A 27,282-nucleotide genomic window follows, 5' to 3' on the forward strand; every position below is an offset into this window, starting at 1 on the left:
TGTTAAGAGTTTCACTCTTTAGTCAACACAGAAATTGCTTTTCTAAAAGTAACTGCATGTAGGAGGTGTGTAATCCTTTTATCCTTAAGTCCTTTAAAAAAAATTCAGCTCCAAAAAATCCATTTAGTGGAACTTCATATGTAGAAGTTTATATAGGCTCACTTCTTTGAAATGCTTAGGTGTAAAAAGCTGTAAACATAGTATTGCATGGGAAAGAAAGGAGAATGGGAAGTAATGGGATAAAATGTTATCTGAAATAATGCACAGTCATGGTTGCTTCCTTGCTAAGCAACACTGTTTGTCTCTTGGTGACCAGATACATGAAGGCTTGTTTGAGAGCCGTAAGTAGTCTTACTTGAAGGCAAGCGAGGCAAATACATTTTGCCAATACTTAAAAAATAATGACTTTGGTTTGAGAAAACACTAAAGCTTTTCTGTTGAAAGGTACTATAGAATTAGTCCTAGGAAGGCTGTCATCGTGCAGTGCATTTCTATAAATCATGTAACATTTTTCTAATTCACCGTGGTAAGTACTTTGAGAACAGTGTCTTTCTTGTAGCACATGCTACACATTTAAAAATGACTTTAAAAATAGCATCCAAATACTGTGGTAATTATAAAACTGCAATAAATAATAAAATATAAATATTTAACTTAAAGCAGTTTCTCTGAGTTGAGTCCAATAAACAAATAAGGAGTTAATTTTATTAAATAAAATTGGAAAGATTTCCCTTTGCTGTATGCTGCCTTCATTTTTTGGTAGTGGTGGTTGGGTTATACTGATATTTACTACTGATAAAAAGAATTTATAAAAATATATAAGCAATCTTTAGGCTTTTATTTTTGTATTAAAAATGTTTAAAATTCATTGAGTTCAAATCACACAGAATTAACTTCATGTAGAACTTCTTGCCTTCCTCTAATATCTGGACTAGAGGCAGATTTATTCTCCCAATTAAGGAAGAAAGACCTTGGTAGGAGCACAGAGTAAACTGTTTCTGAAAACTGTGTTAGAATTCACTTAACTTGATAAAGACACCAATTTATTTTAGTTTGTCACATTTCCCATTCATACTCTTTTTCAAAAAATGTATAATGTCATTTTGTTAGGGTGTGATTATTCTAATAAAATTTTACAGTTGAAGTTGATACCTGTTGGAGGGGGGTATATGTGTGTAGGTACGTATATACGTACCTACATGCATTATGTATACACATACAGCATTTGAATATGCTGTTTTCCTCTCTGGTTTTAGTGAAGATATGCTATTTTTAATACCAAACGACCATTTACTACTAGCATCAGAAACCTGAAGCATTGCTAAATTTCCAGTATTGATTGCATACATCTCCATTCCACTAGATTGAGCATATTAAAGAGTGACATGACAAGTACTTCAAAGTTAACAATCCCCAAAAAATGTACGGGGAAAAAAAATAGAAGAAAAAACGGCAGTACAGCATAGTTCTTGACTGTTGGAAGGCCGAAGTCTTGTGTAGCACCTGAACATTTCATTACTTTCTTTAGTAATTTAATCATAACACTTTAGAGAATTAATCAAGACATGCTGGAGTTGTTAAGAATGTGTTAGAATGCTTTTAAATAGTCATAATATCCTAAAAACGAAATAAGAGCTACAAAACATGTAGAGAGTATTCAGTATCGTCCATAGATGTTTCTACTTATACTTCTGCAAAATATTTCTAGTAATATATTTGACTATGACAACAAAATAATCATATAGTTTTTTGGGTTTGTTTGTTTTTTTTAACGTTCATTTATTATTGAGAGAGAGACAGAGCATGAGCTTGGGAGGGGCAGAGAGAGAAGGCGACACAGAATCTGAAGCGGGCTCCAGGCTCCAAGCTGTTAGCACAGAGCCCAAAGCGGGGCTGGAACTCACAAACCACAAGATCATGACCTGAGCTGAAGTGGGACGCTCAACCTACTGAACCACCCAGGCGCCCCAAAATAATCATATAGTTTTAAAATCATGTGCCCAAATGTACCTTTTACACATCAAGGAGGTTACCCTGGAGACTTTAGGGTTGTGCTTTCCTTAAATCCCTGGGCTTTGAGTTTAGGAGGCATCAGCCACTTGTTAGGGTAAGGGTGAGGTTTTTTTCTCATTTATAATTAAGGTCATTTGCATTTAAAAAAAAATCACAGCATGTAATCTTATGTTCCATTAGTTTTGGCCGCGTTATTCATAAATCAAAATCCTGGATTAAATTGGTCATAGACTTAAGGAATTAAAAAGTAAACTAGATTGTGGAGGAGATGGGTTTATTTTTTATAAAGTTGAACCTGAATAGAATGTTTAGGATTGTAAGGACTGGGGCACTTCTTGAAGGTCAAAATATTTTGGGAAGCAGAACAAGGTAAAATCTGCAGCATTCATTCCTTTTGTAATGACTTTTCAGCAAAAGTGACAATATGAACTTGCTTTCTTGTTTGCTGAGCTTTGCTTAAATTGACAGAGGCACATAGATATGAACATAGTGCTGCCAGAAATCTGTCCCTGATTCAGTATAGTTCTGTAGAGGTGCTAAGTACGTGAATTAATTAATTTATTTATTTTCATTAAAACTCATTTATTACCAAATTTCAGTTTCAGGTAATTCCCATAATATTGATTCCTATGACAGTTATTTAGAAGGTAATTCCTGACAAGTTCAGACAATTTGATTTAAAAAATTACCACTAATGTATACATGATATACTGGGTCTAGCTAATCTGAGTGAATTAAATGCTGCTTTATTAATGACGTTTTCACTGGTCAGCTTTTAGAATCTTGGAAATCCCTGCAACATCCTTCTCAGCTTTATTTTTTATACACTACCTCTCACCATCTGATTTATTATACATTTTACTTACCTTCTCTCCCTGCTCCCACACACTAGAATGTAAGTTCCACAAAAGGAAAGTGTTTTTAAAAATTTGTGTATTTCTTTTTCCCGAGTGATTTGACAGTGCCTGGCATGTGAGTGTTCAGGTCTGATATCCTAATAAAAGTATAACGTATATAATGTAAGTTGTGAAAATTGGAGATGTTGTTGGTTTTATTTAGTTACTTGTGGTGAATTCTCTCAGGATGTATTGCTATGTAGAGTAGAAGTGAAATTCACTGCAATATAGAAATTCTAAACCCAGTAACTTTAAAGAGACATCATTCTCAATTCTCATTTTGTCCTAGTAGGTGATTGCTGATAGCTTTAGAGTGACTGACTATTCTGTTATCATTTGTCTTCTCTCCTTGCTTCTGTACAGAATCTGACCCCAGCCACTGATTCACTCATTTCTCTAAAAGCATACTATAATGTCAGCCTTGGCTCATACCATTTTTCTTACCAGAAAAGTTACCCTCCTTCCCCACATTTTTGAATTGTGTCCATCCTCAGTGTTGCTTTGGAGTTCCCCCACTCTCTTGACTATTGCAGAACATTTTCTTTTCCTTTAAATGTCATGGAAGCACTCATTTGACACTTTGCTAGGATGTTTTTCTAAACTACATTGTGAAGTTTTCAGTATCTACTGTCTTTACCATGTAAAGGGTACAAAGCGATACCATCTTAGATAAATTTCTTGAAGCTTTCTAAGATGGAAAGGAAAAACTTCTTTATCCTCTTTGAGAATTAAGAAAGGGGGCTATAAAACTATTTAATAACTATTTAGTTGATAATTAACAATAAATGTGACCAGAGCAATGTAATGATAAAAGAGACGCTGTCCAACATTGAAAGAGAATCTTTGTTGACTAGTAGTCTGGTCTTGTAGCATTTTTTTTTTTTTTTTTTAAGTACTGCTAATTATCTCAAGTTGTATTGCATTCTCATGATTTTATAAATCAGTAAGTGGTAATAGCTCTGTACTAATCCAAGATCAAGAGGCAGGCTAGGTGACCTATTCCTAGTGAATCTGTCTTCTTTTACTGTGTAAATATTATTATATAGTAAAAGGAAATACTTCATTTATATTAAGGTGCCTGCATAATTACGTGTGTGTACATGTATCTTGTGTCATTTCTCAGGGTCAGAGCATTTAAAATTGAAAGAACTCTTTAATTCATCTTCCTTGTTTTCATAGATGAGGAAACTGAAAATCAAAAAGTTTAATTTTTCCAGTGACTGCTTGGTGACAGATCCAGCTTCCCACCAAGTGTTAGGCTCCCTTTCCCCACTACTCACAGCCGCATTGTTTATTTCTCTGAACATTGGGTGAATAATGCAAAGAATCACTTCACTTTTTATTTTTCATAATGAGAGGCAGAACTCTAGAAGACATTATAGCAAAATGGTATGTATCCTTGTGAATTGGCTTAAATATTTTTGATTCTTTTAGGCATGATACTGTTTTGAAATTTGTTATAAACTTAGGGTTTCCAAAGGATTATATTAATTTTTAGGGAAAAATCAGGAAAATCTCCAAATTTTAAATATCAGTAACCCAGAGTTTTATAATTGTGAAAGTATTGGAAGAAGAACCCCCAGACTGTCAAGCTGATACTACGTTTTCAGTGATATCTGAGATCCATTCTGTTACTGATGTTCCAGGCCCAGTATTTATACAACATTCTCTCTGAGCTTATATGTACCTAATCTTTTACTTATTTCATAGCAGTATTCAGTCGTTCTTAATTTTTGTATTCCTGAAAAGCATTCATTTGTGTAATGAATTAAGAATCTCCTTTCTTCAAACGACTTTGGACACCCACATATTGGCTGTAGTCATTGATCCTGTGTCTGCATACTGCACTTCTGGCTAGACTGCTCCTGGGATGTTAGCAAAATTGAAGATTGTACATATGATACTGTAACATCTCTTCTCTCTCCACCTGAAGATACAAACAAAAAAGAGCAAAAGTTTTCAGAGTCCAGAAAGAATGCACCAACTTCAAGTGTTAGTTTAGTCTAGTTGAGAGACTGCTATTTCAGTACCTTGATGGTAAAATAGTGTCTGATTCAGTTCAGTCAGTGAGTTTCTAATCCGAAACAAATTGTTATTACTTAAACAATTCTCACCTACACTTTGAGAAGAGCACGTTGAGAATTTTCTGATGAAAGACAGTATTTGTGCTGTTGCTTGAGATGTTGATACCTACTTAAGCTAAGAGTTATAAACATTAAGAAGGCTGTCCCCATATCTGAAAAAGATCGGTAGTCTTTCTGGATGAAAGAAATGAAAATAAAACAGTGGCAGTTTAGATGAGAGAATCCTACCTGTTGAAAATATTACACTTTTGTTTTTGTTTTTTAAGAATATTACCTAGTTGGGGAGGGAAGAAGGATGAAAGTCCCATTCTTATTTTGAATGTGTCCTTGTAGCTATAATCATTGATGTTAACTAGTGGTTTTGTTTATTATATTTTCTTTTCTGCAACAAAAAGTTATAAAGATGTTCTATACCTCAAATGTCAGAAAAAAATTAAGTAGTCGTGATGTTGTATAGTGGGGGCAAAAAAGATACATGATCCGTACCTTAGATTGCTTTTAATCAAATGGGGGATTGAAACTATATAGATGACAGCACAGGTTTAAAAAAAAAAATGTGGCCTGGAATAAAGTTTTTTAAAAATGGTTGGTGTATACTCTGTCTACAAAGGAGGTATGATGATAAAGTTATATTTATCTTTATTCGCATTAAAATGATGACATGGGGGAGAAGACGGAGAAAAGTTTATGGATTTCTGCCCATACTTAGCTTGACTCAGTTCAGTCTTGTCCTCAAATGGATTCACTTGCATGTTATTGTGATTAGGTGGTTTTCACATGCTATTTTCTTGCTGACCAAAAGTATGGACAACATTTAGGGTACAAAAACCATTTTGTTGTTGATGTTGCCTTGTTGTTAATGTCTTTCTTAAATTTTTTAGTTTAAAAGAGCACAGACTGTAAGTATATAACTCAGTTATCACAAGTGATCATAAAGTTACTTGATAATTTTTAAGAATAGTATTTCTGCTGTTTAGAAATATGGGGTAAGCAATTGAAGCAAGATTTAATAAAAATAGTGAATTCATATAAAAATATCTGAGATTAAAAATTTTTTTTCAACAGGTATCTCAAAATCATGATTGAAATACGGTTTTTTGGTTCATAGTTTTCAAAATGTTGTTCATGACTTCTGGAATTAAAATCTTTTAAATTGTACAAGTAATTCTGAAGTGATGCTGATGGGAAGAAAACAAAATACTAAACTATGTAAAAAGTACAAGGTGAAAGTCGTCATCCTATCCAGTTCCACCACATCTTCCTCTGTCCAGAGCTGCCGCTTACAGTTTAGTATGTAACTTCCCATACTTGTTCGATGCCTACATACGGCGTGTTTTACAACAGTGTGACTTGTTTTTTTACATAAGTGGAATTCTCCTTTACGGTGTGTTCTGTGACTTGCGCTTCCACTCAGCCTTGGAAAGCTTTATCTGTCGTTATAGTACAGACTCCTTTTTCATTGTTGTAATTTCTTTAATGGTCCTTCTGATAATGGATACTTGTTTCCAGTTTTTCATTGTTACAAAAAACACTACGGTGAATATTCTTGAGCATGTATTTTTGTGAACTAGTCAATAATGAAGGAGTTTCTTGTTGACTAGTAGTTTCTCTGTATTCTAGATGTTACTGTGTCAATTATATATGCAGATGTTTTCTCCCTATGCACTTGTCTTAGTGTCTTTTGTCATATGAATGTTTTAAATAACTATGCAGTTAAGTCTGTTGATCTTTTCATTTGTAATCTCCCTTGTGGATTCTATATTTCTATATTATTTATACTCATTTCCACAGAGATATTTTTACTTCCTTTTTTTTAACTGTCACTTGTAAGACTTTCTAGAACTCTGATGGCAAAATGTATTCGTATATTATACATTACGATGGCATGTAATAATCACATAAGGATCAGTCACAGTTCTGATGATCTATCAATTTCAGAGTTATAAAATAAATATAATAAATTCTGGAAAAGCATTGGGGCTTTTGTGTTATTTATGGAATCACAGTAGGTAGTCATTATTTTTAGTAAATTCATTTTTGACAGGTAATATGCCAGGCACTAAATGATAACAGTGGTACACAAGTAAGAAGTAATCTCTTTGATTGTGAATCCTTTAGACACAATTATTACCAGAAATTTATTTCTGTTGTCAGAAATCTTTCCTCAGCATGTAGCTGCTGCTAGGGATTGTTCTCTGCTTACCTATGCTGCCAGTCAGTGCCAGATTACCCAGCAAATATACCAGCAAAGTAGGGTCCCAAAGTAAAAAAGAGCAGCCTTCATTAACTTAGTTTTGTTTCCTGTATGTGTGCACGTGTAGTGTGGCACACTATACATAGGGTGAAGAGTCAGAACACTAATACTTGCAGTGTCTGCGGCCTCTAATTTGGCTCTGTGGATGTTTATCCCACCTTTCTATCTCGATACCCCACAAGTTGGGCTGATTTTGTCCCAACATTTCCTGTGGAAGTAGCATATAATTTTCTGCTTCTTCCCTATAATAGGAGGGAATACCCTCATAGGAGGTACCATGAAGCCGATACATCTCATAGACCCTGTCATCAGCTCACTTCTACTCTCTACCTTCTTTCCATACCTAATTAGTACAGTTTGAAAAAAATTACAGTTCTACTGGGTACGCTCCTCCCCTTGTTCATAGAGGAGATTCATGGAAGGGAGGAATCCCTTCTTCTTTCTAGATGGAATACTGTCCCGTTAGGAAGAAGTGACAAGTGAAAAGACAGGTGGTTGGTTTTTTTTCCTTTTTGAAGGAACTAGAACTTACAGCTCAGCAGATTTGGATGAGTTTGACAGTATTTCAGCTAGGTTACTATTTTTTTTGAACTAGATTTGAGTGCATTTGCTAATGTAACCAGTACATATACCTATTCATAACCTGAAATTTGCCTTTAAAGTCACAAAAGCACAAAGCACTGTAGTGCTTGTAACACTCTTCCATGTTATTGTAGGTAACTAAATGACCATGGAATCTGGAGCAGAGAACCAGCAGAGTGGAGATGCGGCTGTAACAGAAGCTGAAAACCAACAAATGACAGTTCAAGCCCAGCCACAGATTGCCACATTAGCCCAGGTATAAAATACATGGAGAGATTCCAAGTTATGTCTCTTCTAAGAGGAGTATGTTTCAGACAGGAAGATTTAGTTCTTATTATAGAGATAAGCATAGAACGAGCAGAGGTTCTTAGGGTATCAGAGTTCCTGTTTACTTAGTATTATTAGCCTAATTTTAGAAATGATGTAATTAATTTAGTAACATAACAGAAAACCGTATTTTTAAACACTAGTTATCTGTCTGTAGTGACCTGATTCGGAATAATGACATTTTAATAATGGGTAGATTGTCTCTCCTAAACCAAGGAAGAAAACCTGGTAATGTTAACTATTTCGTTTTGTTTTTTTGTTTTTTGTTTTTTTTTTTCATATCACACAGATTTATTCTGAGGCATGAGAATATAGATAATCTGAGAGGCTAAGTTTTCCATGTGCTTAAACTAAAAAATAGGATAAACAAACTGACACACAAGTAAATTTCAAGGATGATAATGGTTTTTGTTTCCTGTATCCTTTAAATATAATTCACGATTCTTTAACTTTGTCTTTGTCTTAAACATTCTATCTCTAAAGTCATATTTTCTCATCCTTATTTTTTGTTCTGGTGTAGTTTTCCTCAAATATTTTAAATAATATTAACCATTATTTGCATATAAGTGAGAAAGGTAGTTAATATAAGACATAAACCTGCTAGATAAAAGAGTGTGATACTGTCTCTTTCTGATAAAGGCTCCCAGGAGAATATGATCCTAGCAGAGGCTCTGGGATGTTGAACTTCAGCATCCTGAAGAACTGAAAAGCCTTCCTAGGGGAGTCCCTGAGTTTGAATGGGTCTTGGAGAATAGGGGGCTAACCACAGACTAAGGGGGGGCTACTACACTAAGCCAAAGTGTGGGCCAAATACTGGAGCTCCAGCAGGACAGAGTCACAAGGAGTGGGCTGCTGTCTGTTTTCTCCTGATTACTAGGGCCCACCTCCACCCCTCAGGAGTTAAGGCAAAGCAGAATATATCTGGGGGTGAAGTAAATACTTGGATGAGGCAGGTGCAGAAACATGGGAAAATCCAGGGCTTCGTCAAAACGTGGTCAAGGCAAACATGCAGAGGTGAGAGTCTGGATTTATCCAACCATTTGGCCTGGTAAAAAGAAGGTACAGTGCCAGCAGGGATCTTGGTGATGAAAACCTTCCACTTACTGTCTCTTGGGTGGCACTATTGTGTCTGATCTGGTTGTCCTCTGAGTCTGCTATATAATGCATTCTTGGAAATTCCTTTCCCCTTACTGTCTTTCTCTTAATCGAGTTTGTGTTCTTGACATAGTAAAGCACGTTTTCCAGTGGTTTCTTAAGCAAGTTTGGGTAAAGAAGTCTTGGTAAAGAAATCCTTTTTCTTTCAAAGTTTGAAGGCATTGATCCACAATCACCAAGCAGTGTTGCTGTTTGAAAGGACTGAACCACTTTTTTTCTCTCTCTGGTATCTCTTCACAGTGCTTCACCATTTCATTATTAGGACCTTGGCTTAAATAGTTTTCATCCACTGTGCTATATATATATATTCAATGTTCCCTTTTATAGTGGAACTCATGTCTTCGATTCTGAGCAGTGTAAATTATTTGGTTGAAGATTTTTTTTCTCTAGGATCCTTGTGATCTAGATGCTACACTATAGGATTGTTTCTCTAACTCTCTTTTCCTTCCTCTTTTCTCTTTGTCTTTTTGCTTTGTTTTCTGGGAGATTTCTTCAGCTTCGTGTTCCAGCCCATTTGTTGAATTCTTTATTTCTGCTGTCCTGTTTCCAACAGTTCCTTTTGTTCTCTGAATAGTCCTTTTGTGTTTTGTTGTTGTTGTCCTTTTGTGTTTTAATAGCATCCTGTTTATGTTTCACAAAGGAAATCTTTTCGTTCATTTCTGAGAATATTAATTAGGTTTTAAGTTTTCTTCTCCCCATATAGATTTTTCTCTGTATAGATTTTTGCCCTTCAATTTGTTTTGGTCTCTCCATCTTTAATGTTAGAAGAAGCTTTCCTCAGATGTTTTATAATTTGTGCTTGTCTGCTCAGGTTTAAAGTAGGGGACCGCAAAACTGTACCAGAAGCTCTGGATATGTTTGGGGCCTGATGCCTATAAGTTGTGAGCTTTCAGTGTAGGGTGATTATGGCCTTCCCAATGTCAGTATCTTTCAAGTCTTTATTCAAGCCCCTTGTGGTTGGTTAAGTTCCTCGGGGAAAGCTTTACTAATCTCTTGCTTACAGGGTAAAGGCCTGGGAGCTAAGTGAGAGAAGAAGACTGAAAGTTAGTTACCCCACCTTCAGCAGTGTCTGGTGTAATTTCCCCTATCCAGAAATTAAATCTCCATTTTTCTGTCAGCATGGGGTAGATTAATTATTCTTCCACAGGGAGTTATGGAGAGGGGATCCAGTTGCTTCTCAAAGAGCCTTCAACCAGCCTTCCTTATTTTCAGCTCTCCCTTTACTCCACCTTCCAGGGTGACTTACTTAGATCCTGAATCTCTGAAGGATTTTGTGGTGCAAATCTGGCTTTCCCTGCATCTACCTCATGAGTTGGCCTTTTTTAGTACCATTCATCCATCTTTCCAGCCTCCAAAACTCTTCCTGTTGCCTCCTTTCTCATTCTTTGCTCATGTGATTATGCCTGTAAAAACAGAGTCAATTTTATGAAGTTTAATTGGAGATTAGGAAGGAGCAAAATTACATGCGTATGTTTGATTTGTCATCCTCATCAGGCAGTCCTCTAGGATTGACCTAGAACAGAATGACATGATGTTTGAGCTTTAGGAAAGCTAGTTTTCTTTCTCTTCCCATTTGTATAGTTTTTGGTTTTTTTATTCTTAATTACAGAGTTTTTTTCATTTGCTCATCCATGTCCTTAACACATACGTTTCACATTTTTGTCATAGTTTCCTTTCATAAGTCTAATACCCAGTATTTTTTATTGTCATATTTAATATCAGAATATAATAAAAATTGTCAAATCCATGATTATAGTGGTCAAGGAACAGAAAAAATTTCAGCCCAACTAGGAAAGGAAGAAAATCAATCTAAAACAATAATGAGAGGCCTCATTTTACTTTGAGAATTTAACAGAGATTTTTTAAAGTGGAAAGGAAAAAAAAATAATCTTGGTTTTGACTATGAGAATGTAAATTTTTATGGATTTAACTAAAGAAGTAAAAGGATGATCATTGAATCTTTTTGTAATAGGCAAATTTGAAAACCTAAATATCTAATAATGAATTTATTAAACAAAGTGTGTGATTATAACCACTAAAGAAAATTATTACTGGTATGGAAAGATATTTATAAGGGATCAAAAAATAAAATAGATTCCATGATAGTATGTTATAAGAACAGCTATATATCTATAGCAAAGAATATTAACAGCGATTAGCTGTGGATGGTAGGAACAGAAGTGATTTTTATCTTACTTTGTCTATCTGTACTGTTTGTAAACTTGTGATGAGAGGAGCCAGTACATAGAATGATCAGGGTAGAATAGGGATTATTCAGTGAGTTAGCTTGCTACGTTTATTCTATAAAATAGGGAAGATATAATAATTGCTTCAAATATCAGAAGAGCTTTTGTATGGAACTAAGAGGAGATATTCTGAGTAACTTAAGCTGTGATTCTCAAACTAAAGTGCAGGGGAAAGTGTCCTTGGGTCCACTGAGATTCTGACTTTGTAAGAGGCTTCCTGTGTAATGCTAATGGAGGCAGTCCATGGACCACATTTTGAGGACCACGTAAAACTAGATAAGATTTATGTCAGTCAGAGAGAAAATGATTAATGAGGAGGGACTTCCTAACTGTCCAAACATGGGTGCTTAATGGTTTTAATCTCTACTTTCTTGGATATCAGATCAATTCCACCATCCCCCTTTGACCCGCCCCCAACCACCCCAATCACCCCAAAGCTTACTTCTTGTGTTCTCTGTTTGAGTTGACGGCATAGTTTACCAATTTTTACCGAAACATGAATTATGTGGGTCATCCTTGATTTCCTCTCTCACCTCCTTCAACCAATCATTCATAAAGCCCTTTCTAGTCTGCCTCCTGAATTTTCATTAAATCACTTCTCTCATTCCCCCTCCCTACCACTAGTGCTTTACTTCTGGCTTTATCATCTCACCTTAACTACTGTATAATCTTTCTCAATCCCCTCACCTCCACTTTTTTCTTTCTCTGAAATGAACATCTTTCATACTGCCACTGAAGTGATCTATCTAAAATGCAAACCTCACCATGATACTCCAGAGTTCAAAAATTCTTCAGTGTCTTTCCCAGTCTCAGGAAAAAATGCACATTCTTTAAGGTGACACATAGGTGGCTTTTCATGACTAGCTCATCTAGCCCCAACCTTCCTTTGTTACAGTGTTCTCTCTTCCCGGTTCCTACGTTCATAAAGTAACACACTTAGGTAGTCAGTCTAGTAGTACTGACTGCTTTCCATCCCTCTCTCCCTGAAAGTCTGTCCCTGTCCCAGGGAGTCATAATATACCTAATGTATATTCTTTTTTTCAAATTCACATCCTTGCCTCCCCTCCTCTTAGGTGCCAGTGGGTAGCTCTCCTCAGTGTGTTCATTTTTCTTTTGGCAAGCCTTATTATTTCACTGGATTATACTTATTTATGTTCTTTTCCTGATGCCTTCACACATGTAGCCCCAGTTATTTTCTTCATGTTTGTAGTTTCAGTTCTGACACCACCCTTGGCACCTGGGTCCCCAATAACTGTTTAGTGAATGAACAAAAAATAATGAATCCCTGAATGTATTCAAACATAGGAACAGTAAATACCATCTAATAGACACATATGACATAAGAACCCTTTGAACCTGGATATTGACTCATTAAAATTGCCTTTGTGCCTCGGGAGAAAATTAGTATCTCTTATATTCCCTCAATTCTGCTTTTATTCCTTCAAGAGGAAAATAAATCCTTAAAATACCAAGTATCATACCAGTTTGATTTGGGGGAGTGGGAACTTTGAGTTTATAATATGTATTCATACTTTCTCACTAATGAAAGGCATGCTTGTAGTTAAAGAGAGAAAACTATGCTGTATATTTTAAGATGTATATTTGTTCTAGACTTAGAGAAGTTTTGCCTAAGTTTGAGAGCAGGTATATTTTAGAATATGGCTTATTTAACACACAATATTCTGAAGACTTCTATATTTCTTCAAAGCTAGCATATCTCTTGACCTTGGGTAAGTTACTTAATCTCTTGAGCACTTGATGTTTTTGTCTCTAAAATGGAGATAATCCTTATTACCCAGTCTTGATTTCTTCGAAGAGCAAAAGGAGAAACTGGACATGAAAGCAGGTAGGAAAATGTAAAATGTAAAGCACCATACAATTAAAGTGTATTTAGTATTCAGAGGAAGTCTGTGTTACAAATTTTGATACTGCATTAAAATAGTTTTTTGGTTTTTTGTCATTTGGAAGGATTTGAAAGGGAGGGGGCATTTATGGTCCTTTTTTTTTTTTTTTTTTTTTTTAAGAATATTAAATTTAATCATTAGTTTCTTTCACACCAGTGAAATACTTATCTAGCAAAAAGGTCATCTTTTTCCTGCTAAAAAATTGGTGCATATTGAGCATGACTACCTCGAAGGAGGTTATCTGTGATGGTAATTTTTTTCCATGTTCAACACCATAGGTATCTATGCCAGCAGCTCATGCAACATCATCTGCTCCCACCGTAACTTTAGTACAGCTGCCCAATGGGCAGACAGTTCAAGTCCATGGCGTTATTCAGGCGGCCCAGCCATCAGTTATTCAGTCTCCACAAGTCCAGACAGTTCAGGTATGTGTATAAAAAGTTCTGCATCTACTTTCGTAACTGTCGTTTATAGCCATATCTCTCTCCTTTCAGTAGTTATGGAAATAGATACATATCTAGTTCAGAGTTTATTTCATTTTCCATTAAGGAATATGCTGCGTCTGTATAGTCACCTTACGTATAGGAACATATATATATACACAAGAACAGACCTAATTAAAAGACTTTTTCTTAAGATATGGAGGAAAAAGAATTGATTGGGGAAATCATTAACTACGTGGGATAAAGTGGAAGTGTTTGGGAAAGACTAACCTGATATACCTTAGTTCAGGAAAATTAAGATACAAAAATAATAACTTAGTAATTATTTTCTAAACGTGCCATTGGAAAAAACTAAACCCTTGTCAAAATTAATAACCTTACCTAAGCTATTACCTGAATTTTGAGATCATTTAAAGCATTGTAAAACCAGCTAGGTCTAGGCATGTAAGTTGGAGTATATAACTTTGAGATAATTATATATTCAGAAAGATCACCTTAAGGGTCAGGGATTACACTATGCACGTTACCTAATTCTTTGGAGACCTTGTTCCTTTGGATTGAATCCATGGGGAATAAAGGCACCTAGAGCTCCGCAGGTGACTGCTGAACTGGAACCTAGAGCAGTATACATCTTTGCAGTGAGCTTATTGAAAGAAAAAAAAAGACTTGAACGTTCATTCAAGTAGGCCATAACCCCAGCCTCCCATTTCATATTTTTTGCTTCACAGTCTTCCTGTAAGGACTTAAAAAGACTTTTCTCCGGAACTCAGGTGAGTCCTAGGTCCTAGATTTGGAGAGAACTATTTTTAGAAAGGAAGGTGAGAAATTATTCTTTATGTCTTTTTCCTTCTATAAACATGCAGTTTAAGGTTTGCATAAAGATTTTAGAGATCTTCTAGGTCTAGGCCAAACTTGTTAACCTGTGCAGCCCTTAGTGTGTTGCTTAATTTCCCTGTGTATCCTTTCTTCTCTCCTGCAAATGGTAGTCCAGCATTACTTTGAGAAAGGAAGCTGTGTCTCCTGAGTTAAACAGTTTATAAATAGGGGTCATTGCTAAACTGTTCTTCCTGTAGTGAACCAGAATATACCTTTCTAAAACTTCTATTTAGTGGTCCCCGTTCCATCCTCAGAAACTAGTTAAGCAAATTTAATTCCTTTTCTGTTAGACCACTCCCTCTCCCTTATCTCCCACACCCTTCCTACTTTACCAAAATGCCCAGACTAAACAAATGTCTGTTTTCCTTCAGCCATTTATTATATGGTGTATCTCTGATTGCTCCTGACCATCCTTGCTCTCTTCCTGTGGAGGGGAGCTGTTGTGTTTTCCTTGAGTATGGTAGCCAGACTGATTGATACTTGTAGAGGGAGAAGTGCCTCCTCTGCTCTGGAAGCGGTCTGTTAATGTCCTCAAAGGACATACTAGATCCAGTCAGCCATATTATACTATTGAGTCATTTAGCCACTGTTCCCTACCTCTACTTCATTCTGTTCTGGTGCTTTTGGTTTGCTTGGACACTTATGTGGGGGGAAAAAATGTTTTCATGTGAAAAATCAAGGGAGGGGCGCCTGGGTGGCTCGGTCGGTTAAGCATCTGACTCTTAATTTCGGCTCAGGTCACGATCTCACAGTGGGTAAGATTGAGCCCCGCATCAGGCTCACGCTGACAGCGCAGAGCCTGTTTAGGATGTTCTCACTCCCTCTCTCTGCCCCTTCCCCCACTCTCACGTGCTCTCTCACTCTCTCTCTCTCAAAATAAATAAATAAACTTAAAAAAAAAAAATCAAGGTATATGAATTTCCATAATGAAAGACACTGGGGACCGAACTTGTTAACAAGATGGAGACAGTGTTGTCCCAGTGACAATCGAAGTATTTGGTATTTCTGTGGAATCGCACTACTGAACAGTAGTCTCCTATCTTTTGTCTCAGTTTTTATTTCATTGAATGCTACCTTACTATTTTCTATACTTTGCCATTACTAATTCCCCACTCATGTTTTCTTCTTGATAACAGTAGAAAGAACCTGACCTGCTAGTCAGAAGACATAGATTCATCACTTTTTCTTTTTCACTTATAATAAGAGTTTGGTGTGTTATAAAGAATACACCAAAATTACCAAATTTGTTAAAATTATAATTTTTGGTCATAATATGTGATATTTAATGATTGATTATATTTTTAATTTTAATCTTTGTGACAGTAATAATTTGGATCTGAGGGTTGTATGGCTATTAACTTTATAGAAATACTTATTCATCTTTTCAAGAGCACATTTTTCCGTTGAGGTGGGCTATGCTTATAATTGAAAGCCTGAATTCTACGAATAGAGAGACACAAACTTTTTTTTTTTTTACTTCTTTAAATTTTTTATTTTATTTTTTTTCTTTAAAGGAAAATAACCAGGGAGAATATATTAGACTTTAATGGCCATTTCAGCTGGTTAGCTGTGATTAGTATATTAGTAATTAGGAAGTAGTGTACATCAGAAGAGATGTTCAAACAAGGAGAGAAATGGTCCCTCAAACTTCTAGATGGGAAAATACGAGTAGTGTAGAACAGCATTTTCAAAATCTACAAGACACATTTCTCTTGATGTGAGAGTTAGATATTAGCATCTCTTTATATTTTTTAGTCTAAAAATATTAGAAGTTATGCTGTACTCCTGTTTCATTTATGACTTGACATTAGTGCCCTACCTTTATCCTTATATATATTATCATGTCTCACAGATTATGTCAGAATCCCCCCAAAATAATGGGATTTATGCAAATGGATAGAAGTTAACAGTGGCATCTTCACTTTCCCTTTGTTAATTTTGAATGCATTTTTAATACATTGCAGCTTAAACATGTCAGGATTTATGGATTATGTTACCTTAAATTATTAAATTCATTCCTTCCCTGAATTTTTATTGATCACATGCTATGTGCCAGTCACTGTTTTAGGTGCTATGAAAGACAGCAGTGAACAAATAATACTTCTCTATTCTCATGAAGATCACATTTGAGCGAAGAGAGACAATGAGAAAATAAAATATGTCAGGTGAGGATAAGTGCTGGGAAGATGATTGAAGCAGGGGAAAGGGATAGATAATGCGGAGGGAAGGGTGTTCTCTTTTACGTAGGGTGGTCAGGGAACACAGTGAACAGAAACCAGAAGCCAGTACAGAATGCTAAACCATGCAAATAGTAAAAGCAAGTCTGAAGGCTTAGGAGTAAGAATATGTTTTACATATCAAGGAATAGTAAAAGGATGTGCTCCAATAGAGCAAGAGGGAGAGTGGTTAGATGAAACGTGATAAAATCTTCACAATACTTTATAATATGATGGGAACAATAATAACCTTTTGTGCAACACAGGGATTCAGTGGCTCTCATGCAGCAAAGTACTTAAGAGTTATCTAACATAAGGATGAATTGCTGGTTTGTTTTTTATGAGACAAATGTTCCAGAGTTTCTGATCTTTTCGGTGATGGTAAGCAAGGATTTGCAAGGGATATATTACCTAACATATTTTTGAAAAAAAGAAATCCCTTTCAACTATCCTGGGATAAAGTGACGTTTTTGAAAGAAAGTCGTGCCGTGGAGAGACCATTTGGAAAGAAGTTTGGAAATGTATTCATAGTTTTTTTTTTTTTTTTAACTGCAAACAATATAAATTTGTCACCTAAAAACTCACATCTATATACTTTTAGACCCTGTAAATAGAATTCTCTAAACTATTCAGGTGTCTTCTAGAGTTTCAGTAGTTGTTGCACTTATTTGTTAAAATAAATATAACATTGTAACACCTATTATTAGCATACAATAACTGAGAGCCAGGGAGATGAAAATATACTAGGTAAATCTCATCAAAAGTTTGTATAATTGATAGATGAAAATGAAAACTGATTTAGTATTTAGTAAGCCCAGCCAAAAATGCACTTACTTTTTCATGAGTTCTCTTTTTCAACAATGGCAAATGTTAAATCATGTTTTAAAAAGCTCAAGCTTAGAATCAGATGTTTGAGTCACTGTTACGAAATATTAAATGATTTCTTAAGCATGTTCAATTACATTTAATAATAATTTAATTTAATAGTTATTTGAAAAAGCATCTGATTTGGTTTTGGCACTGTATGTTTCATTTTAAAATTTCAAATAACTTCAAAATAGGAAGATTTTCCCCTCTTACTAATAGGAGGTGCAGGTTTTTAATAAACTAAAGAAAGTTGAGGAATACAGATCTAAAACTTTACATCTACACATGGTGGTTTGACTTTTTGAAAATGTCTCAACTTCTAAGTGGCCAAGGTTAAAGACCTATATAAGGATCTGAGGAAAAGGCTAATAAGAGAGGTGATAAGAGGTAAGGGCCAGAGGAAGGGTCTCTATCATTGGAATGTGGTAGTAGTAGTTTGGAATATAATTTTTCATATGGTTATTTTTAATAACTTATTAAATATATATTAAACTATAATTAATAGTTTTTACTTATAAAAAGGAGTTTTGACATGATTTGTATTAGTCTCAGAAATGTGGATCCAATGTGTGTTTGGGATTTTTGTTTTTGTTTTTGTTTGTTTTGGTAGATAGTCCGTAGGAATTGACTTCATAGCTCTTAAGTTCTCCCTGGATAGTACTCCCAAAGACGAAATGTTAACACTTGTTGTTATTATTTTTATTGAGTAATTCTGAACTCCCTTTACATTAAAATGGTTATAATCACTACATAGTGATAAGTTAATTTCCTTTTGACTCAATTGACAAAATCTTACAGATCAGAGGAAGGGAGGCTTTTTTCCTGCTGAGAGCAATAGAACCACTGAGTTTGGGGGGGCGGGTGTTAGGATTAAAGGTCACATGTTAAAAAGCAGCATTAATTTATTTCATTTCACAACTTCCCTTATGGGTGGTTTATACAGTATGTTTTAAAACTGTTGTTTTAATGACTTTCAACTTCGAAGAGTATGCCTAAGTCACTATCTGTCCTTACAAGAAGGTTTTAAGGATGAGGGTCATGCAAAGGAGGCAGAAAGAACAGAGGAACTGAGGTTCTGAGAAGTATTAATGAAGGTAAACACTTGTGATAGTACTGTCCACTTTGAGTTGAGTCTTGTTATTCCTGGAAATCCTGACACTCTGCTAAGGTCTTTTCATAGCTCCTCATCTGCTGTGTATCTGAGAAGGTCTGTGCAGAGACTATGCTGAGCGGGCTAGTTACAGCAGCTACAGATTAGTGGGAGTGTTCTCTGTGCTGTAACTGTAGCATTATTACTCTGCAGAGAATCACAGACTAAATTCAGCCTCTGACACAGCTTTTTATCTGTCATTTCTGGATTCGTTAAGTGTTGCCTGTTAATGTGTAGGTCTTTAAAGTTCTTACATTTGAAAGTGTTTGGATGGGGCACATTACTTTATTGTAGATAAATTTCGTGAAAAATTACTACATTTACCTAATTTCATTTGAGAGTGAGTGCCTATTACAAAGTGCCCTGTCAAGATGAGCCCCCACTCTCCAAAACCCATAGGCCCAGACCACATACAGAGTACCTGTGGGATTTGTCAGGTTCCTCTGAATATGTTTTTTCTTGTTGCAATTGCCCTAAATTTTGACATGGAGCTGAGCCACACAGACTCTTTTGCCTTCATTAAACCGAATTCTCACTCTGATAGCATCATGCACACCTAGTTCAGGAAGGAGCAGGAGGCCCCTGCTGATGAGAAGGGAAGCTGAATGAAGCAGACTAGAGAAGCTCGGCTATATCATCTTGACAGACAGGCTTACCTACTAGGCGAGTGAACTGTAGTCTGAGAGTGGTCTAAAAACACCTCTGGGTTGCTGCTTCTGACAAAACTGGTTTGAGATTGGAACCAACAGGATTTTGATGCTGGTAAGGATGTCTAAAACTGAGATGCCAACTATTGACAGTGGCTCCACTACTTCCTAGCTTTGTGACTTGGGTGAGTTACTTAACCTCTTTGTACCTTGAGTTCTTCTATCTATGAAATGGGTTTAAATACTGTACTTAGCTAGTACCTGATGTTATTGTATTAGTGAGTATTAATATAATACTGTACCATTGTATGTTTTACCATTGTACCTGGCACATAGTAAGTTCTCAATAAATGCTAGTTGCTGTTACCATTATCATTATTATTATCCCATGTAAAATCTTTGTTCAGCTTCATTACTTTTCAGTCCAGGGATACTTTCCAGAAATACACAGTTCTTTACCTTGAGTTTTTGCATAGTAAAAACTTTGAAGGTCTATATGTAGACTAAGTTGCTAGAAATAGAAACAACCATCTGGGGGATCACCAATCTTATTTGTGCAGTTATAAATATAGTCACAAGTGTTTAACAGTAAAGGATAATACTTGTATGTCATTGTATAGACTTATGACCAAATATTTAGTCATTTATTCTTTTCTTCATGTCAGAAGTCTTATTTCACTTGGTAGTTTTGTTCTAACAATTGTAAGAAAACAACTGACGGTAATATTGATGCGTTCAAGATTGGTTACATGAAGTCCTGGAAGAGATGAAGCTGAATTTGTATATCACAAAAGTTTGGTTTTGACCAAAAAAATCTTAGGACTAACTGACTTCTATAGGATAAGTAAAGGGGAGAAGAATGTGATTGGTGTGGTTGTCTCCCATAAAAATTGATTTTTTTCTACTGAAGCATGTGCAAGGTTTATGTACATCGTTTTATATTTGATTTTTTCTTAAAGTTCATAAAAACTTTATGGGAACTAAATTCGATTATCAAGATAAAGTTCTTCTTTGTTTTCAGATTTCAACTATTGCAGAAAGTGAAGATTCACAGGAGTCAGTGGATAGTGTAACTGATTCCCAAAAACGAAGAGAAATTCTTTCAAGGAGGCCTTCCTACAGGTATGGAACTGAATAGTTAAAAGATTCAGAATCAAAGATGTCAGGAAGCTTTAGGTTGTTGCAGATGAAAAGATGTCGGAAGACCAATTAGCTGCTCAATTCAGGACCGTCTAGGTTACTTCTCTTCATCTTGAGTTACTTCTCAAGTTGAAGTTTATCGTACAGAGTAAGAGAACTTTTTACTCTGAACAGTCCTGGATAAACAATTTTTTTTTCTTTTTTGCTTCTGTTTTTGTAAACCATGCCAGCTGCTGCTTTATATGTTAAAAAGTTTGGAATATTTGATAGGATTATAGCACTTCTAGTTTGTCAGTTCTGACACACTACACTATTTATCTACCTAGCATCACATTTGCAGACCATTTCTCACGCCATGGTACTTCGTAAATAACCGTTTATTAATGTAATCCTTATTGCAGCGTGACACTTTGCTGGTATTCCCTAATTTTAGGGACACCTTACTATAGTTTCTGTGTTCAGCTATAGAGGTTGCTTTGCCTCTATCATGGACCCAAACCATTTTTTTATATGTAGAAACTGTCTCCATGCTCAATATTTCCAGGAAGAGCAATTCCATAAATCTTTGTAAGCTTACTTGAGAGTTTAATAAATTTCAAACTTCTAATATTCTTTCTTGTTATTAGCCTAAGGTATTTCTGTTTTTCAGTGAATGGTTAAATTTTTTTTTCCACTTGGCTCCTATGCTAGCCCTTTTCTCAATTAAATGAGGGATCCTAAATGAATACCAATAAACTGATTTTGAGATCTTAAGAAATTTTATATTACCAAGTATGTGTTGTATACATTTATGCTTATTTCTTTTTTTCCTAAATACGTCTAGTTTTAGATTTGAACTTCAAAATACATCCCGTGTTAGTATTTTAACACATTTGATCCTGAAGCGGATCCAACCAGGTGTTGACGAGCCACTTGGCTTCTCTGTCTATAAATTCCAGGCAAATAGTTGTAAATAAATTCTGTAGATTCTAGTTGTAGACCTTATAAAATAAGAGCTCTGTGTGGAAAGAAAATATTTTGTTGTAGCCTGTATCCTAGCAAAGATCACTTAAATAGTAACACCTTAATTCGTAATCAAATAAACAATGCCTGAGATGCGCACATGCAGAGAAGGGGCTACATTCATGAGAAATACTGTATCTTTCCTTATAGTCATTGTGTATCTGTTATTTTGTTTTAAGCTTGTAAATTCTTGAAACCTAGCTTTTATGTCTTGACTCCAATGAGATCTTTAACAGAGTCCTTATGATATGCTTTTGTAAGATTGGAGAAATGGGGATTAGTTGATAATTCAAGATAAGTTTTTCTTAGAACAACCCAGCTTTGTAGTGATCAATTTATACTCAGAGGAAGTTCTTACAGCACTCTTACTTGGTCTCAGCTGGTTTGGTATTTTTACCAGCAGTTCACCTGAAAAACAGAAAAGCCAGCTCATCACCTTTGCAAGTGACAGAACGTTAGGGGAGAAATACCCTAATGGGTGGGAGAACAAGTACCTTGAAGGATCATAGCTGCCCGGGGAAACAGACTGTCAGTTGTTGGTGATAATTACAGAATTTCTGAACTTGAGTTTAAAATCAAACCAGTTCTTCAAGTGCAAGATTCTAGATTAAGAATTTGTTTTCAGGACACCTGGGTGGCTCAGTCAGGTTATGATCTCACCGTCATAAGATCGAGCCCTGCCTGCTTAGGATTCTCTCTCTCCCTCTCCTTCTGCCCCTCCCTGGTGCACACTTGCACTCAAGCATGTCCTCTCTCTCTCTCTCCCTTCCTCCCTGCTTCCTTTCCTCCCTCCCTCCCTCCCTCTCTGTCTCTCAAAAAAAAAAATTGTTTTAGAAACGTAATTATGTTATTTAATTATCATTAACAGATACATGCAGTTGCCAAAAAAAGCCAATATAACATAAGGCTACATTGGTAAAAACCTAATGTCTAGATTAAGGGAAGGAATTAATCCCACTGCTCAGACCACATCTCAAATCTACTTTAAGAGAAAGTGAATTGTATCTCTGTGATATAAGAATGACCAAGACGGTCTGGAGCAACAATATTAGAAACTGGAAAGAGAAGACAAGAATGATTACTAGCTTCAGGCAAAAGAGAAGTAGATTTATATTATATGCAGGTCTAAAGTAGTAGCTTTGAAACTTTTATTTTTTTACTACAATCCACAATAAGAAAAAATCTTTATAGTTTTCTCTCTGTATACATACTGTTATTTCAAATTCATATTCATATACACATAGGTGTATATATATATACAGGTACACACATATATAGGCATCTGAAGCAAATAATACAGCACCGTATTACGTGTGATGTTCAGTTGTTTTTTGTTTTACGTTGGTTACAACATACATAACCATTTCCATGGTCCACATACGGGTTGTGACCTGAGTTTGAAAAATGCTGCTCTAAAGACCAGTACTTATTCAAAATGTGTGTGCAGAGTTTGGATGGAACGTAGAAATTTAAGATGTCAAAAATTGCGTGAGTTGAGTTTTTTCCCCTCCTCTGTGATTATGTTACTCGTTTGAAATAACAATAAGGTTAATTTGCTTTTATTTGTATTCCTTTTTAGAATGTTTCCTCCATCCTTGTTGATACTGTTTTTTAATATGCAAAACATGAACATGGTTCCAAAAGTCACAATTGTACAAAAACATCCACACACTTATAAGTGCCCCGTCCCAGTTTTTTCTTTTTTTACTTCTTTCTTACCCATCCCCAGTAGATTAAGTAATTTCATGAAACTCTATCTGGTTTATCCTTTCTGAGTTTTTTCTAGAATAGCAGAACAAACATGTTATTTCACTTTCTTTCATATACAAAACGTATGTGCTTTACTCCTCACCTGGATGAGCTCTAGTTTATTCAGCCAGTCTCCAACGTGTTGGCATATAGATAGTCTTCAGTATTTTGCAGTTACAAACAGCGCTACCATGAATAACCTTATGTGTCTGTATTTTTGTACTGTAGGAAGTATATCTTAAGGGTAAGTTCCTACAAGTAAGATTGCTGTGTAAACATACTTTTGTTACATCATCACATTCATTCCATAAGGGTTGTACGCCAATTTTATACTCACACCAATGAGAGTGTCTGTTTTCTCACAGGTTTTTTACTTTTTACCAATCTGAAAGTTGAGACATTTAAAGTCAGGTTTTTAATTCTTTTTTTTTTTTTTTTTTGGCCTCAATTTTTTTAATGTTTATTTTTGAGAAGGAGAGCTTGAGCGAGTGAGGTGGGGCAGAGAGAGAGGGGAACAGAGGATCCAAAGCAGTCTCTACGCTGACAGCAGAGAGCCTGATGCAGGGCTCAAACTCATGAACCATGAGATCATGACCTGAGCCAAAGTCGGACGCTCAACCAACTGAGCCACCCAGGCACCCTGTCTAAATTTTTAAGAGTTCTTTATATATTGGGGCTATTGTTCCTTCACCTGTAATATATGTAAACATTTTTTTCTTAGTGTTGTTGATCATCTTTTGACTTTGGTTTTGGTGTTCTTTGCCCTACAAAAGGTTATTTTGTTTTGTTTTTTTGTGCGTTTTTTTTTCTGTAATCAAGTTTATTAACCTCTGCTTACACCTAGATTTTGAATGATTGCTTCCCTTTACATTCAAATTAAAGAGAAATTCATCGTTTTTTCTAGTCCTTGTATGATTTCATTTTGACACATTGATTCCTCATCCGTTTATGGTTTATTCTTGTTCTTACATTTTAAACTGCTGTCCTAAGCACTAGCAACTTTCCACTCATTTTCCTTTCCTGTTATTTGTATTTAGCCAGTAAATGTTACTTTTATTTTAGTTAATACAGTTCTCTCTTTTTCTAGGAAAATTTTGAATGACTTGTCTTCAGATGCACCAGGAGTGCCAAGGATTGAAGAAGAGAAGTCTGAAGAGGAGACCTCAGCACCTGCCATCACCACCGTAACGGTGCCAACTCCGATTTACCAAACGAGCAGCGGACAGTACAGTGAGTAGAAGATATTTCTGCTTTGGAAAGTGAGACCAAAACACTAATGGCTGCATTCTCCTTAAAGGAATCCTGCAAGTACCAACTCTTTCCTCAGTCTTGGATGTGATCAGTTACACTTCCTTTACTGTTCACTGTGCAGACTTCTGGAACAGAAGTATTTTCTTTTCTTCGGGGTTTTTGTTGGGATGACTCAAGCACTTTAGCCCTTTAGGTGGTCCTTTGTTTTGTGCAGACACTGGGAGAGTCTTGAAAGTTTTTTGAATCGCTGCTTGGAGCTCTAGATTGTAGTCCTCGTGTGATATATGATGGTCATAGAGGACATACTTTTTCAGATAAGATAACCATTCTCTGATTATGTTTAAGGATAAAAACGGTTTATTTTTATTCACTTTCCGTTCTAAAAGTAGCATTTTAAAATCGTATTTAATGTTTTGTGGTGGATGTCGACAGGCTTGGTTATAGTCTACCAACACATTCAAATCATTATTCTTTTTAATGTAAAAGGTAAGATAGTGAATTATGATAGCATAAACATAAGGACTGCCAAAATTAGAGCACAGTTGGCCTTTGGGCTCAGAGAAGGCAAAGATTTCTTTTGCAAAATTATCAAAGTTTCCATTTCTGTCATGTCTCTGTCTGACACTTAGGTCTCTCCTTATCTTTCACCCAAATCTGTTACAGAGTACTTTTGAGCTCTGCTTTTGTTTGATCAGAGGCATTTGTGTGAATGGTGTGTTTTTCTGTCTTTTCCCAGTATCTTTTGCCTCCTTAAGTGCCTCACACGTAGATTTCTTCATTTTGATGTGTTCATTAAATCCAGTACTTCCTAAGGGCACCTGGGTGGCTCAGTCGGTTAAGCGTCCAACTCCTGATTTCAGCTCAGGTCATGACCTCACGGTTTGTGAGTCTGAGCCCCGCATTGGGCTTCACACTCACAGTGCGGAGTCTGCTTGGGATTCTCTCTCTCTACCCCTACCACACGTGTTGTTTCTGTCTCAAAATAAAGTTGAAAAAAATCCATTGCTTGCCATTATGTAGTTTCCCCCCCTTTCTTCCTTATTGCAAATTAAATGTACTCATTGACACTCCCTTGTTGCATTAATTTTCTAATGCCCAGGGGTGGTCTGTGTCAGGAATGTGTATAAAAGTTTGAGTCCCAAATTAATAGTTTTTGTATAGTTCAGCCTTTGTTTACATAACTAATTTGCATTCCAACTGTATTAAAAACAGATTCCTAAGTAGCAGACTTTTTAGCTGTCCTGAAGCTGAAACTTTTGAAAGTGAGTAGAAGGAAAGCATTTTTTTGACTAAGCTTCTTGTTTACACTGTGCTTACTGGAGTTCAGTCACCTTTTTTCCTTCTTGAGTTCTTTGTTGGTGGAGACAAACAGGTACCATCTATATACACGTATGTGGGTTTTGTAACCCTTATATCCAAATAATTTGAAGTATTCAAGATGTGTGTTCTGAGACATTGATATATGACATTCACTTTTCTCTGTACTTCAACAGAAACCTGAGGGATACACCACACTCCTGTTAGTAATTCAGTTGTGCAGGGAATCTCACTTGAACTAGAAAGCATGCTCTTTAGAGAAAAGGCATATAGAATCTCAAATAGGGAAGGCAAATTCAGAAATGTAGATGTTTAATTTGGCATACCACTCTGTCCCAGCAACTGAAAATTGCTAGTTTTAGAAAGTTCATACTTTGAGATTTTTAAAATTTTATTGCATTATCCATTATTCTCTTAGAGTATACACCTATTTCCTTGATGGAATTGATTTAACATTATGTTCTTGACACATATACAACATTTATATGTTTCTTAACTTAGTCCTTTTCATCTCTCCCCAGTAGTAAGAGTTTGGTATATATCTGTCCATTCTTTTTCATTTTATTTATACATAAATATGTTACCATGTACAGTATTTTTATACAAGTGAGACTTACATTACTTATGTACTATATATATAATTTCTTCAACAGCTACATTGTGTTTCACTATATAAATGTAACTTTTATTTAAACATCCCCCGCCCCCCCCCCCCCACATATACGTACACACACACATTGGTAAACATTTAGGACATTTCTATTTTAAACAGTAAGACATGAACATTCTTATATATGTGATAAGGTCTCAGTGGGATAGCATCCAAAGAGTGGAATTGTTGGGGCACTTGGATGGCATAGTCGGTTAAGTGTCTAACTTAGGCTCAGATCATGATCTCTCGGTTTGAGCCCCATATTATGCTATCTCTCCCTCTCAAAAATAAATAAACATTAAAAAAAATTTTTTTTAAAAAGAGTGCAATTGTTGAATCAAAGCACATCCTGCCCAATTTCCCTTCCCAGTGGCTGCATGTTTGTATTCCTTCCATACATTGTTTTTTTTTTTTTTTTTTTAATTTAATGCTGTTAGTAGTTTTATCCATTACTTTCTTCACTGTTCCTAGTAACATAAAGTCTTTTTTGAGGAGTTCTAAGTTAGAAACA

The 27,282-nt window shown here is 35.6% G+C and overlaps 1 protein-coding gene across 5 annotated transcripts in view; it reads left to right on the forward strand.

Moving 5' to 3' along the window:
• Window positions 1-27,282, forward strand: part of CREB1 (cAMP responsive element binding protein 1) — a 60,275-nt gene that overhangs the window by 9,337 nt on the left and 23,656 nt on the right. For 3 of the 5 annotated variants that reach the window (XR_003417886.2, XM_027052545.2, XM_027052532.2), the window contains exons 2-6: window positions 7,964-8,085; window positions 13,740-13,886; window positions 14,633-14,674; window positions 20,682-20,782; window positions 24,639-24,781. Coding sequence is in view for 4 of the 5 variants with exons in the window: in XM_027052545.2 (XP_026908346.1) it covers window positions 7,972-8,085; window positions 13,740-13,886; window positions 14,633-14,674; window positions 20,682-20,782; window positions 24,639-24,781 (547 nt within the window). In the remaining variant the exon portion in view is untranslated. Of the gene's footprint in view, window positions 1-6,058; window positions 6,284-7,963; window positions 8,086-13,739; window positions 13,887-14,632; window positions 14,675-20,681; window positions 20,783-24,638; window positions 24,782-27,282 lie in introns of all 5 variants that reach the window. The other 2 variants (XM_053215692.1, XM_027052551.2) reach the window with 2 other exon arrangements.

Source organism: Acinonyx jubatus, chromosome C1 (genome assembly GCF_027475565.1).
Source record: "Acinonyx jubatus isolate Ajub_Pintada_27869175 chromosome C1, VMU_Ajub_asm_v1.0, whole genome shotgun sequence".
NCBI classification, from domain to species: Eukaryota; Metazoa; Chordata; class Mammalia; order Carnivora; family Felidae; genus Acinonyx; species Acinonyx jubatus.